This window comes from Erythrolamprus reginae, chromosome 8 (assembly GCF_031021105.1).
Source record: "Erythrolamprus reginae isolate rEryReg1 chromosome 8, rEryReg1.hap1, whole genome shotgun sequence".
Lineage (NCBI taxonomy): Eukaryota > Metazoa > Chordata > Lepidosauria > Squamata > Dipsadidae > Erythrolamprus > Erythrolamprus reginae.
Window position 1 is genome coordinate 43,183,244 of NC_091957.1, and position 14,380 is coordinate 43,197,623.

General features: G+C 41.1%; 2 protein-coding genes across 2 annotated transcripts in view; one reads left to right on the top strand and one right to left on the bottom strand.

The window, feature by feature from the left end:
- Window positions 1-4,397: 4,397 nt before the first annotated feature.
- Window positions 4,398-10,640, top strand: LOC139171500 (SH3 domain-binding glutamic acid-rich-like protein 3). The gene is made up of 3 exons (XM_070759783.1): window positions 4,398-4,477; window positions 7,314-7,481; window positions 10,111-10,640. The coding sequence occupies exons 1-3, from the start codon at window positions 4,430-4,432 to the stop codon at window positions 10,210-10,212; spliced, it is 318 nt and encodes a 105-aa protein (XP_070615884.1). The 5' UTR covers window positions 4,398-4,429; the 3' UTR covers window positions 10,213-10,640.
- Window positions 10,641-11,005: 365 nt separating this feature from the next.
- Window positions 11,006-14,380, bottom strand: part of SH3BGRL (SH3 domain binding glutamate rich protein like) — a 44,363-nt gene continuing 40,988 nt past the window's right edge. The window contains exon 4 of the mRNA XM_070759782.1: window positions 11,006-13,895. Coding sequence (XP_070615883.1) covers window positions 13,863-13,895 — 33 coding nt within the window. The 3' untranslated portion in view covers window positions 11,006-13,862. The remainder of the gene's footprint in view (window positions 13,896-14,380) is intronic.

Here is a 14,380-nt window from a genome sequence, read left to right on the forward strand (position 1 = left end):
TTTTCCTTATATGATGTCAACATTGTTCATTTATAGTTTTTCTCCCATAATTTATATGTTACATCCAAAACTTTTGGCCCAAATCATCGTCTTTTTCACTGTTTCTGCCTCCATTTTAAATTTTAAAAAACAGTTGTGGGTTTTGATTATCATTTTTCCTCTAATATTATTTTAATAAATATTTAATAAAATATAATAACATTTTATCCAGTTCTTATTGTTCTCTTTGGAAGCCATAATTTTTAAAATCTTTTTTATACCTTGTTTGAATTTGTAAATATGGCCACCAATCTATTTCTATTCTTTGAGATTTTAGGTCTTGGTAAGATTTAAGTTTTCCTTGTCCATTCAATAACTCTTTATATGTCAGTATCTTTTTCCAGTCTATTAATTTGGGGCAGTTTATTGCTTCCATGGTTGATAACCACCTTGGGATTTTTATATAATCTCTTGAACTTTTCCCCAGACATCTAGCAAGGCATCTCTTACCTGATGTCTCTAAAAATATGTATGAAATTTGTTTTTCCCGTCCTATATGGATGTGTGCCAACCAAGCTGTAAATCATGGCCTTCTATTGTTAGTATCCTTTTATTTTTTTAAGAGTTATCCAATCCTTAAACCATGTTACGGCTGACACTTGATGGTAAAGTTCCCAATCTGGGAGTCCCTTATTTCTACTATCCTATAAAAGTTTAAGTTTTATTCAAGGTTTCTTCCCTAACCAAATAAATTTTAAGATTGTTTTATTTAATTCTATGAGAAAAAAATTCCCAGGTTTTGTTTGTTTGTTTGTTTGTTTGTTTGTTTGTTCGTTCATTCATTCATTCATTCATTCATTGGATTTGTATGCCGCCCCTCTCCGGAGACTCGGGGCGGCTAACAGCGACAATAAAACAGTGTACAATAGTAATTTGGTATTAGAAATGATTAAAAATCCATTAATATAAAAACCAAACATACATACATACATACCATGCATAGAATTGTAAATGCCTAGGGGGAAAGAGGATCTCAATTCCCCCATGCCTGGCGGCAGAGGTGGGTTTTAAGTTGTTTACGAAAGACAAGGAGGGTGGGGGCAGTTCTAATCTCTGAGGGGAGTTGGTTCCAGAGGGCCGGGGCCGGCACAGAGAAGGCTCTTCCCCTGGGTCCCGCCAGACGACATTGCTTAGTTGACCGGACCCGGAGAAGATCCACTCTGTGGGACCTAACTGGTCGCTGGGATTCGTGCAGCAGAAGGCGGTCCCTTAGGTAATCTGGTCCGGTGCCATTATTTATTTATTGCATTTATTGGTACTGTTTGAAATAAAAATAATATTTTAGGTAAAATATTCATTTTTATTGTTGCAGTTCTTCCAATTAGTGATAATTGTAATTTCACCCAGTTTTCCAAATCATTTTGTATTTGTTGTAGTAATTTAGCATAATTATCCTCTTTTATAGAAGAACATTTTGCCATCAGCCAAATTCTGAGATATCTCACTTTCTTTACTATTTGAATTCCAAATTTCTCTTCCAATTTCTCATTGTGATTGTGCGTAAGATTTTTTGGTTATTATCTTTGTTTTCTCCTTGTTTATTTTTAGTCCTGCTACTTTTTCAAAATCCTCTATTTCCTGTATTACTACAGTTCCTGTTTCTAATGGTTCTTCTGCATTGTTTTTTTAAAATTCTTAGTTCTTTTATTTCCTGTTTCTATCTAATCTGTGTTAGCAGTACTTCTAATGACAGGTTACATAAAGGGGCGGGATAATGTACATCCTTTTCTGACCCCTATATTTATATTGACTTTTTCTGTCAGTTCTCCATTTACTATTATTTTGGCGATTTGATTGGAGTATATCGCCTTAATCATTCCTACTAATTTTTCTCGAAAATACTGGAGGTTTTAAAGAAGAGACTGGATAGCAATTTGGCTGGAATGTTATTTGCGGGGGTGGGCTACTGCCCGGATAGGGGGGAACACAGTGGGGTAGCAAAAATGGAGCTCCACCCCAGAGCACCCAATTTGCACTGAAAGAAGTTGAAAGAAACTGCAGTGTGTCCTGCATAAGCCACGCCCACAGTGTGGTAGTAAAAATTTTGGTAGCCATTCACTGGTTATATGGTCTCCTACGTATTTGAGCACGGGGTAGACTAGGGTCCCTTCCCACTCTGTTATTTTGATATTCTTCTTTAGCCCTTTCATTTTATCATCAAGTGACAGAATCGGGTTCACAAATAACATTGATCTCTGAGATGGTTGGTTTGCTTCTGGGCTGGGAGTCACCAGTAAAATCCATCCAGAATGAGGTAGCATTATGTATGGCTTGGTTACCTATTATAACGCGATTAAATCCTTCCTTAACAAGATGTGTCAACCAGCCATCCTGAATCGGTTGAGAAGGGCAGCATAGAAATCTAATTAAACATAGAAATCTAATTAAACAAATCAGATGCTCACCCTGAACACCCAAATAATAACTTATACTTGCATAAAATACTGATACGCAAACAGAGCTGCTTTGCTTGGAGTCTTTTTGTACATCCAGAAGAAATGGATGGAGATAACTGAAATATTCCTAGCTGTATGTCTGAAGAAGATTCTTTCCAATTGCTATCCGGTTTCTTCTTTAAAACCTCCAGTATTGGAGCACCCACAATTTAGAGGCAAATCATTCTACTGATTAATTGTTCTGTCAGGAAATTTCTCCTTAGTTCTAGTAGCATTAGAGTAGGAATTCTAGAGTTGTGGTAAAAGTGATAGTGGAAAAATAGACTTAGAACTAAGTCTCAAGATCCATTGAAGACAGAAGGGGCAATAAGGAGACAAAAATATAGAAAGTCCATACAGAGAGTGGTAAGGACAGCCAAGATTATCGGAAGCTTGCTTCCTGTTATTCAGGATACTGCTTATAAGCGCTATGTACTTAGAGCTCAAAGCATAGTTGGAGACTGCACATACCCATTTCACAGTCTGTTTCTGGATGTGCAGATTCTGTAACAGCTTTGTTCCCTGTGCCATCCGTCTGTTAAACTCACAATATTTGTTTCTCTTGCCATATACATGCATATATCCTAACTAGACTGTGTTGCTCCATGTCATATGATATATGTGGATACATGCATATTTATTTATTTATTCATTTAGTCATGTTTATATTAGAGGTGGAGACCCTTTGAGAGCTATATGCAACGTAATTTCATTATTATTATTATTATTATTATTATTTATTATTTATTAGATTTGTATGCCACCCCTCTCTGTAGACTCGGGGCGGCTCACAGCAATGATAAAAACAATATATAATGACAAATCTAATAGTTAAACTCTAAAATAACAATAATACATTTAAAAAGTGTAAAAGACAAAAAACCCAATATATAAAAAACATACATACAGTCATATCATACACAGAAAACTACATAGGCAGGGGGAGATGTTTCAGTTCCCCCACGCTTGACGACAGAGGTGGGTTTTAAGGAGTTTACAAAAGGCAAGGAGGGTGGGGGCAGTTCTAATCTCTGGAGGGAGCTGATTCCAGAAGGTCGGAGCCGCCACAGAGAAGGCTCTTCCTCTGGGCCCCGCCAAACGACATTGTTTAGTTGACGGGACCTGGAGGAGACCAACTCTGTGGGACCTAACCGGTCACTGGGATTTGTGCGGCAGAAGGCGGTCTCGTAGATACCCTGGTCCGGTGCCATGAAGGGCTGCTAATATTTTCAAAGTAAACATCCCGGTCTTTCCTCGTCTCCCACCATAGTCAGAGTGAAGCCTAGTGCTACATACACCTCATCATATTTCTTCATCTTAGCTTTTGGGAGACTTACATTTGTCACAACATCTCCATCTCTCTCCTCCTTCCTTCGCATCCCTGTAAAATATTTTCCCATGGTGTCACTTAAGGGTTTGTTATCTGCACTTCATATCTCCTGCTCTGTGCTATTGATCAGTACAAACGTCCCCCAGAGTCACAAACACCTGCATCACTCCCCCAGGGGGGTCCGCCTCACTATTTGAGAAGCACTGTTCTATTTCTAATTCTATTTTATTCTGGTGTGGTCCAGTTGGTGTGTTTTGTGTCCAATTCGATCGCGTCTGGCCTCCCCTCCCCTGAATCCCAGATCTTCTACACCCTCCTGCATTGGCCAGAACTCCCAGGCAATCTCGGCGCCCGACTCCAGCTCCCATCATTCCCTTCTTGCTGCAAGCATCGCAACCCCAACCCATCTTTAAAGGTCGACAAGAGAGAGAGAAAAAGTCTATTTCCGTTCTGATGGTCTTTCCGGGCAGTTCCCCTCCAGCCCGCCAGGAGGCGAAGAAGAGCAATAATCAGGGAAAGGAGACACCGGGGAGAGGGGGAGGGCTGCTTTTTGAGTGGCAGCGCGAGTGGCCATTCTGAAAGGCCGAGCCTCGCCGGCGGTTGCGTCTCCATAGCAACTGCGAGTATGGCCGCCCTTCGGGTGTATTACACCAGCGTGACGGGCTCCAGGGAGGTGAGGGGCAGCCTGCGGGGGACGACTGGGCCCGAGAGCCCCTGGCAAGCCGAGTTGCTTGGGAGGCCAAGTCGACCCAAGCCCTTCGGCGACAAGTCGCCCTCCGGGAGTGCGAACACTACACGACCCATCATCCCCATCGCCTGTGTTTGTGGTTGGGATCGCAGATCCCTTCCCCTCCAGAGACTTGTGGGGTACTACAATTCCAGTCATCCTCGGCGCCTTTCGCCTGTCTTAACTGCAAGCCCCGCTCGGTGCTCGTGGGATCCCAGCTCCCATAATTCCCAGCCAACCCACCCAGCGCCGGGTGGGGGTGGACGAGTCTTACAACTACAAGCCCCAGGGTCCGTCCCTCCCCCCCCCCCCCCCCAGACTCTGGGATCCCAACTCCCATCGCTCTCTGTGTTGTAACCGCCACCGCCGTTTATTCCTCCGGACTCTGGGATCACAGCTCCCATTACTAAGGAAGGAGGAGGGATTATGGGAATGGAGGTATTTCTTTCCCCAGTTGTGCAAAGATAAAATAAGCTTTTCCTCTGAAGCAAAATGACGCCGTCAAGAAATCTGACGTAGGTTAGGTTAGGAAGGACAAGGAAAGAAGGAAGGAGAGGGAAGGAAGAGAAGAGAGGGGAGAAAGGAAAAGGGAGGGAAGGAAGGAACCCTGGCAACCCAGCATCCCTTTTACGTTTTAGAATTACAAGCTCCAGTGCCCTTTCAAAGGCTTGGATCACAGCTCCCATAACTCCCGGCCACCTTAGCATCCTTTGTCTCTCTCTAGAATACAAGTCCCAGTAGCATTCCAGCGACTCTTGGATCACAGCTTCCATCACTCTCAACCAACCCAGCACCTTTCATTGAGTGCTGAAGTACAAACTTTGGGACCCCTTCCAGAGACCCCAGTTGCCATCCCCTTTGGCCACCAAGCTGGGAAAGGGGCTAATCCAGAGCATCCTCTGATAGGATGGGGGCCTCCTGAGTAGGAGGTGATAGTCATGGAAGTGGATCCCCCAAACAGACTATTTTGAATTCAAAAGATCAAGAAAAGATCTTGCAATGAGATCCGTGTTGAGTAAGGGCTGTGAAGTGCATGAATGTGGGTCTACAGGGGCACCTGGAGAAGAGGGGCTCCAGGTCCTTACCTCTGGGGCTTGTTGGGAGCTGCTGAGAATGGGGACGAGGCAGCCCTTGATTGACAGAGAGCAAACCCCACTCCCTCCTAGCACTAATCGTATTACCTAGTTGGGTAGGGAAATGTCTGCAAGAAAGCAGCCAAGCTCAGAAACTACCAAGGACCGCACAGTTAAACTCAGAGCTACAAATACACTCTTCCAATGAAGTAATATAACAATACTTGTTGGAACCTTCTGGGCAAACCCACTTAAATGGGACAGCCAACATCAGTACTAGGAGACTGTATAAGAGCAAACCCTACTCCTTTCTAGCTCTGATGCTGTTACCTAGTTGGGTCTTGTAATGTCTGCTAGGAAACAATCAAGATCAGCAAGACCTCCACAGTGTTCAAGCCTGAGCTACATACGTTATCTAGTATTGGTACCTGGATTGATAATTCAAGAGTACCTGGGCATCTCTATATCTAATGCATTTCATCTGCCGCCTCAGTTCTTAAGGACTCTTGGCAGTTTACAGATTTAAAGAAGTGCAAGATGTGCTATCACGTTTTTAATATTATTTATTTTTATATATATATAAATAATAAAGAAGCAAAAAATAATTCCTAATGTAGGCATTCCATACTGTTCAAAGCACATTTTTTAACATTCAAAAACTTCCACTCTTTTAAAAATAGAAACACACAAACTATGGCTCAAAATAAATTAGTTTCAGAAAAACCAGTAAAAATAGTACTATAAGAGAGTTGTGCCAAGACTAAGACATCAAAATCTGCAGTTGTCAGAAGTAGTATACAGGGATGGGCAGTTTTTTAAAAAAAAAATTCTGCAAAAGTTTAAAAAATACTAATTAGTTGTCTGGATTCTTCTTCTTGTAGCATAATGATCTGTTGGAAATTTATAAGTTCAAATTTACTTATAGAAATATGCAGGGGATTGTACCCTATAAGTGGCTTTATTAATGGATTCACCCTTGCTCTCTACTTATTACCAAACCTTTACTTTGAAAAAGAATCCATTGTGATATAAACAGTAATGTTACCTTGCCAGATGGTAGGAAGGATTTACATGCTGTTTTTATTATTGTTGTTAGCCGCCCCGAGTCTACGGAGAGGGGCGGCATACAAATCCAATAAATAAATAAAATAAATAAAGGAGGGAAATAAAAATTACTAAAATAGGGGTGCAGAATTTGGGTGGGTGGAGGGTGAGAAGCCGTATTGAAGAGCTATGCTCAAAAGTGGGCATGAAGCAGTGGTGAAACCTACTTATCTTCCATAACGGTTTGAAAGCGCATGTCTTTTCACCTGCAAATATGCAGAGGGTTGAAAACAACAAAATGGTGACATTCGGCTGGCCGGGTGGAGTTTTGTGCTGCCACTGCTACCGATTTTTCAAACCACCGGTGGCCACCACTACCAGTACGCACAAACCAGGCTGAACCAGTATTTCACCTTGGGCATGAACTCTGAGGAAGCTGTGCTTTTAGCCCCACCTAAACTCATCCCCTTTTGAATGAATTCTATTTTTGATATAAAGTTAGCTTCCAGCAATTCTAACTAAAACCTGGAATCGTCCTAAGTGGAGGACTAGGGCCAGCCCCGTGGTAACACCTGGATTTGAAGTGTGAGAGATACTGTCAGATCTGCGACAACTCAAAATCTCTACCCTCCCTCTTCACCAAAAACTGTTGGTATCCTATCTAGGTGAAACAGAGACAGTCTGAGGTTCTTCGTATTCTGGATGGAAACCGCATGAAGTACCAGCTGGTGGACGTGTCTCTCAGTGAAAGTTTGCTGCAGGAGATGAGGGATAAAGCCGGCAAGGCCGATGCAGTCCCACCCCAGATTTTTAATGGAGACGAATATTGCGGGGTAAGAAAAATCAGACGGGGAGGAAACCAAATTATGGATTTGGCTATACAGTGGTACCTCATCATACGAACTTAATTGGTTCCAGGAGGAGGTTCGTAAGGTGAAAAGTTCGTTAGATGAAACAATGTTTCCCATAGGAATCAATGTAAAAACAAATAATGCGTGCAAATCCTTCAGGAAAATCCCAAACTTTAGAAGGGAGGAGAACAGAGGGCAGGGAGGAGCAGCTAAAGGGGGCGGGTGGAAGAAGCAAGGCTAGGCTAAAGGGTGAGTGGAAAGGAAGAAAGGCAAGGGGGCGCCCCTCCCTTTTCTCTCTTCAAAAGACACCGTTTCAGTTCCTTTGCAAGCACGTTGTTCTCTGCAAAAATTTTCCTCCCCCAAGCTGCCCCTCCCTCCTCCCTTTTCTTTCTTAAAAAGACACCCTTTCAGTTCCTTTGCAAGCACCTTGTTCTCTGCAAAAAATTTCCTCCCCCAAGCTGCCCATCCCTCCTCCCTTTTCTTTCTTAAAAAGACACCCTTTCAGTTCCTTTGCAAGCACATTGTTCTCTGCAAAATGTTTCCTACTCCAAGCAGCCCCTCCCTTTTCTTTCTTCAAAAAAGGGGGGGGAAAGAAACCCCTTCATCCCAGCAGCAGCTGCTTAGGTTTGTAAGGTGAAAATAGTTCGGAAGAAGAGGCAAAAAAATCTTAAACACCGGGTTCCTATCTTAAAAAGTTCGTTAGAAGAGGCGTTTGTAAGATGAGGTACCACTGTAATGGCTGGAAAACAAGTTGGACAGCACCAACCGAAGGTGAATAAAAGCACACCTATTCAAAATGTATTTTGTATCTGAATATGTCTCATTTACCGTTTTCTCCCCCACCTTACCAAAAAAATAAAAAAAACCAATTGTTTTTTTTATTGGGAGGAAGCAAGATTGGGAGGAAGTGAATAAATTCCACAATTACATAGAAACATAGAAGATTGATGGCTAGAGGGACCATGAGGTCTTTTTCTGCCATCAACCTTCTATGTTTCTATGTAATTGTGGAATTAATTCACTTCCTCCCAATCTTGCTTCCTCCCCTCCCCTCATTGGTATTGTCTCCAGCTTGTTTCTTATTTGAATATCTCAGTCATCCCCAGCGCAGGTTACATATTGACTGTGCCATTATTTGCACATTTTCATGGGAAAATGAATAAGGGCGGAGGGGAGTAAGGATAGGGAAAATATAGTGAAGGAACTTTGTTGCATCAATGAGCTGTTATTTAGTCATCCAAAACACACAACAGAGCCAAGCAATGTTCCCATTTTTAAGGCTGACCTACCAATCACATTTGCAGAAGGGTAAGTTGTCCCTAGAGAAGGAATTGGAAAATATTCTTGCTTGAACGTAGCGGAAATCACATATTTTTACATATCTTATCCTACAGTAGAGCTTTCTTTTCTGCTTTCTCCTTCCAAGAATCCAAATTAGCAAATAAAGGTTGATAAGAATTCTCGGACCATGGTAACCTATCCTACGGTTTCATTCAGGGGGCACAATCTGAGGTTGGTTGGGGGAAAGATTAGAAGTAACGTGAGAAAATATTATTTTACTGAAAGAGTAGTAGATGCTTGGAACAAACTTTCAGCAGACGTGGTTGGTAAATCCACAGTAACTGAATTTAAACATGCTTCGGATAAACATATCCATCCTAAGATAAAATACAAGAAATAGTATAATGGCAGACTAGATGGACCATGAGGTCTTTTTCTGCCATCAATCTTCTATGTTTCTATGTTCAGTTTAACACAGTGATGGTGAACCTATGGCATGGGTGCCACAGGTGGCACATGGAGCTATATCTGCTGCCACCTGAGCCATTGCTTTAGCTCAGCTCCAACATGCATGTGTGTGCCGGCCAGCTGATTTTTTGCTCGCATAGAGGTTCTGGGAGGGCATTTTTGGCTTCCAGAGAGCCTCCAGGGAGATGGGGGGGGGGATTTTTATCCTCCCCCGGCTCCAGGGATGCCTTTGGAGCCTGGGGAGGATGAAACATGAGCCTACTGGGCCACCAGAAATTGGGAAACAGGCCATTTCCGGCCACCAGAGGACCTCCGGGGAGCAGGAGAAGCTATATTCGCCCTCCCCAGGCATTGAATTATGGTTGTGGGCACACTCTTTCAGCACCCAAGGAAAAATGGTTCAGCATCACTGGCTTAGCATGTTCTGTGAATCTCCTTGTTAATAAATCACGATTTAATGCGATGCCTGTAGTCAGTGAGTGATTGGCATAATCCAGAAATCTTAGGAATGGAATGGTTATTTGAATCCAGGCCAATCAGATTCAAGCTCAGCAATAACAGCATTGTGAAGTAAAGTAAAATGATGTCCAGCTGAATGTTTTATTGATTGATTGATTGATTGATTTAGACTTATAAGCTGCCCAACTCCCAGAGGACTCAACAGAAAAACTTTCTAAAACCAGTAGCAAGCATCTAAAAACAGCTATCGGATGATTTAAAACAGTTAAGAACAACCATGCATACTCAGGCCTGCCGGAAGAGCCAAGTCTTTAAGGCTTTTCGGAAGACATAGGTGACTTTCATCCCCATGCTGCCTTGGTTTCTTAACTGAGTTAACTTCTGTCTTTTGTATTTGTTTTAGGATTTTGAGATGCTGTATGAAGCAACTGAAAATGAAGAAGTTAAGAAATTCCTTAAGGTAGCAGCTGTAGATAGAGTGGGGGGAAATGCGGCAACAATTTGAAGACGTTCCTTAAGTGTTCAATGCTTAATGCTTTTTAAAGTTTAAATAAAAGGGGAATTTTGTATATCAAAGAAATTCAGCTCCTTGTGAAAGACATGGGAATTGCAAAAATTAATACCCACTGTATCAGCTTTTTAAGGTTTATTATGACAAGGCAGTAGCACCTTTCCCTAATAGTAGGAGAACACAAAAAGTGAGCCACACAATTAAAGACACCTACTTGACATCACTCCTACTAGCTAAAAGGATTTTGACTCATTTAGAAGGCCAGAATGAATGACTAAATGGAATCTATCTTTTGAAATTGTGACTGGATACCGGTATTATCTGGATGAATAAAATAATAAAGTGACGTTACTTAGAGCTGTGCTGTCTCCTTTGAGAAAAATGATTCAGATATCCTATTTTTTAATATTAGATTTGTTTACGTTGTCCTTTTACTGTTGTTAGCCACCCCGAGTCTGCGGAGAGGGGCGGCATACAAATCTAATAAATAAATAAATAAAAATAAATGCATGTGTTGCCTTTAGACTGAATTAATCCTTGGATCAATTTGGAAGCAGGGACTTTTTCCTCAAAGTTTTTTTAAAGACATTTCTGTACTGTAAAATCCAAAAATCCAACTGTTAAATTCCCTTTAGTTTTCAATGGTCTCATTTCTGCCAGCTTTTATAACATCAGTTACCTATTAGAAGTTATTGAAGATAAAGGTATAAAGAGGATTCCTAGGCAATAAAAAGCTGGTGATTGCCATACCTAAAGCGAAAGCAGCAGTTAAAAATAACAATGATGGTTTTGTGTGTAAAAGTAGAAAAAATTTATTATGAAATCACACATTATTATAAGAGAAAACAGCAGGGTGAACAGAAGATGTGCAGTTTTTATTAATAGTTTATTATTGATTTCTGGAATCAGGAACTGGTACAATGCTTTCATTGCCACTATTAAGCCCAATGTAGCAGACAAAATGAAAATCTATTCAAAAATGTGTAATTCCTATCGTACACATTAAAAAAAAAGATTTCTGGTTGAATTTTCCCAATCTGGAGCCCACGGCCATCATGAAATAGGGAAAAGAAGGGTTTCAAGGATTTGTGAGCTGCTGTCAGTTAGGAAAAGGAACAAGACTGCCAGCCAAAGAGACTGAAGCGCAGTGGGATTATGGGAGAAAAGCTAAAGTCATGAATGGATGCCACACTCTGATAGGACAGAAAGCCTGAAGAGGAACCAGCAGAACCCCAGCCACAACAGGCCACTTGTGCCATTCACAGAGTTTCAAGATGCCCAAAGGGGCAAGCAGCCCTGGTGGCACAGTGGTTAGAATGCAAAATACAAAATTGAAGCCTAACCCTGCCCACAGCCTGGAACTCGATCCCGGTGGGGCTCAAGATTGACTCCACCTTCCATCTTTCTGAGGTCGGTAAAATGAGGTGACCCATGTTGTAAATGCTGCTTCCAGATTGTAAACTGCCTAGATTGTGCTATGAAGTGCTATGGGACCAATGGGTTGCTCCCATTTTTAAGAACCGGTAGCTCTGGCAGCGGGCGGCTCTGCCCCACCCTCCCGGTACGCTTCTGCGCATGTGCAGAAGCGTTGTGCAAGCCCACGAACCGGTAGTAAAGGGTTTAGGACCCACTACTGTATGGGGTGGTATATAAACCTAACCACAACTCCATTTAGCAGGCCAAGCAATGGCACTAGGTCAGGATAACAGCAGACAAAACAAAAGAACGTCTAATTATAATAGGGCTCCTGGGAATGAAAATCAACCCAAAGCCACAAGGCACGCTGAGTAGGAGGAAAATTGCAGGCCGTAGGGATGTGGGCAACTATAGCAACTTTAAGACTTGTGAAGTCTACAAGTCTCATGGACTTGTGGTGATATTTTCTGCTTGATGGTTTCCTTGTTTTTAATTCCTGCTTTTCTGGTTCTTGGCTGTTGAAGGGGATGCATTAATCAAAGAGCTGCCCAGGAGAAAACCACTGCTCACCAATGCTGTGGCAGGGCAAGCTGCTGTGTCAAAACAGAAGGCAAATCCCAGACTCAATCTCACTGATGATGTTACCTAGTTGGGTAAGGAAACATCTGCAAGCAAACAACTAAGCTCAGAGCACACCAAGAACTTCCAAGGCCTTCACAGTTCAACCCTGAGCACCATATCTCTCTCTCTCTGTATATTGCTCAAAAAAATAAAAGGAACACTCAAATAACACATCCTAGATCTGAATGAATGAAATATCCCCATTCATTATTTTGTTCTGTACAAAGTTGAATGTGCACAACAGCATGTGAAATTGATTGTCAATCAATGGACAGTTTGATTTCACAGAAGTTTGATTTACTTGGAGTTACACTGTGTTGTTTAAGCATTCCCTTCATTTTTTTTTAGCAGTGTATATATCCTTCTATTGGATATATCTATCAATATAATTTGATTAAGGTTTTGAGATTCAGTCACATTTCTACAATTTTCCAAATCCATAGAGGGGAAACACATTGTAACTAATACGTATCATGGGAGTGGGATTCTTGCCCATATCTTTGATAATTGTTGCACATTGTGAAAATGCTAGGAGTTTGACAAACTACTAAAGGTAACTTCACAGAATTGCAAAACCAGACTGGAAAATGAGTTAAACTACCTGTGTCATAGAGAACTACAAGCTTCATTCCTGCAAATGACTTTTATTCAGTTTTATTTCATATTGGACCCTTGATTTTTAGCATATCTCATTTTACACAGAAACATTCTTACAAGCTTAATATATCAAACTCAGTTTTATTCTAATTCATAATTACTTGAACTTGTTTCTTAATTTAAAAAAAATAACAAAAATATTTTGGCCCCATATTACATTTGCTTCACATTTTAGAGAAATAAGAACTATTTTGTTGTTTTCATAAATCCAGAGACTTAAAAATGCACATTTTACTAAGACCACACACAAATCCTGCCTTTCCCTTACATAGTTACTGTGTTCTGATCAACCCTGGCAAATCCTTACCTGATTCCATCAATCTATGCTACAAAATAGCAACTCTACCAACATTCTAACCGCATCAAATCAAATCATTGCAAGTTTTAGAAATAGCCATTCAAAGAAAAGGGCATCCTATTTTTTGTTTCAGTTTTTGAAGCAGTTAAGAGGCACTGGGGTTTTATTAATAAACATTTTTACAGCTAGATTTTCTCTGCCTCTGCAAGTATAATTACAGATTTGTGTCGCAGAGAACAAAAATATAATTCTTTTTGTTAATTTTACCCCACCCCAAAAAAGGGTGGGGGTGAGGACTTTTATGCAATTTTCAGGGGATAAATCATATCCATTCCAAAAGTCAAAATTCAATCAAGGGTTTCTACAAGTTTCATTTTATGTCTTTCTCTTTTCTGCTGGCACATTTGTATTTATTATTATCATCATCATCATCAGTATTCATAATGATAATATTATTTGGTGTGGCTTCCTGTTAATCCTATATGGCAGAATATTGTAGAGAGCAGCCAGTAATTTTGGGGAAAACAACAAAACCTTTGCTTCTTTTTTCTCCAAGCGCATTGGTTTTTAAGGGAGAAAAGCTGTAGGATTTTCTCTTTGCGGAATTTTTTAAGGCTTGAGGCTGGGTGGAAGGAAGGGAGGAAGGAAGGATTCACACCCCTTGTTTTGCTAGTGCTTCCGCCTCCTGGAAAGAGAATGAGAGAAATGTTAGCCAGGTTTATTTTTAATAAATAACAGACATAACCAGAATTTGGTCACTTGTACAAGGTAGTCCTCGACTTACGACCACAATTAAAGCCCAAACTTCAGTTGTTAAGTGACATGCTTGTTAAGTGAATTTTGACTCATTTCACCATTGCAGTTGATAAGTTAGTGACCTGGTTATTACTGGCTTCCCCATTGACTTTGCTTGCCGGAAGGTTGCAAAACGGGATCACCTGATCTTGGGACATATCAACCGTCGTAAATATGAACCAGTTGCCACACACCTGAATTTTGATCACAAGATCACGGGGATTCTGCAAAGGTTACAACTGTAAAAAAAATGGTCGTAAGTCACTTTTTTCCAGTGCTGTCATAACTTTGATTGGTCACTAAATGAACTGTTGAAAGTCGAGGACTATTTGTATTGGTTGCAATAGACAAGACTGAATAAATGGCATGGCCCTT

Excerpts from the sequence above, each read along its gene's own strand:
- LOC139171500 (XM_070759783.1), top strand. The coding sequence starts at position 4,430 with ATGGCCGCCCTTCGGGTGTATTACACCAGCGTGACGGGCTCCAGGGAG. Across the intron at positions 4,478-7,313 it reads GCGTGACGGGCTCCAGGGAG|GTGAAACAGAGACAGTCTGA; the intron begins GTGAGGGGCAGC and ends TATCCTATCTAG. Across the intron at positions 7,482-10,110 it reads ATGGAGACGAATATTGCGGG|GATTTTGAGATGCTGTATGA; the intron begins GTAAGAAAAATC and ends TATTTGTTTTAG.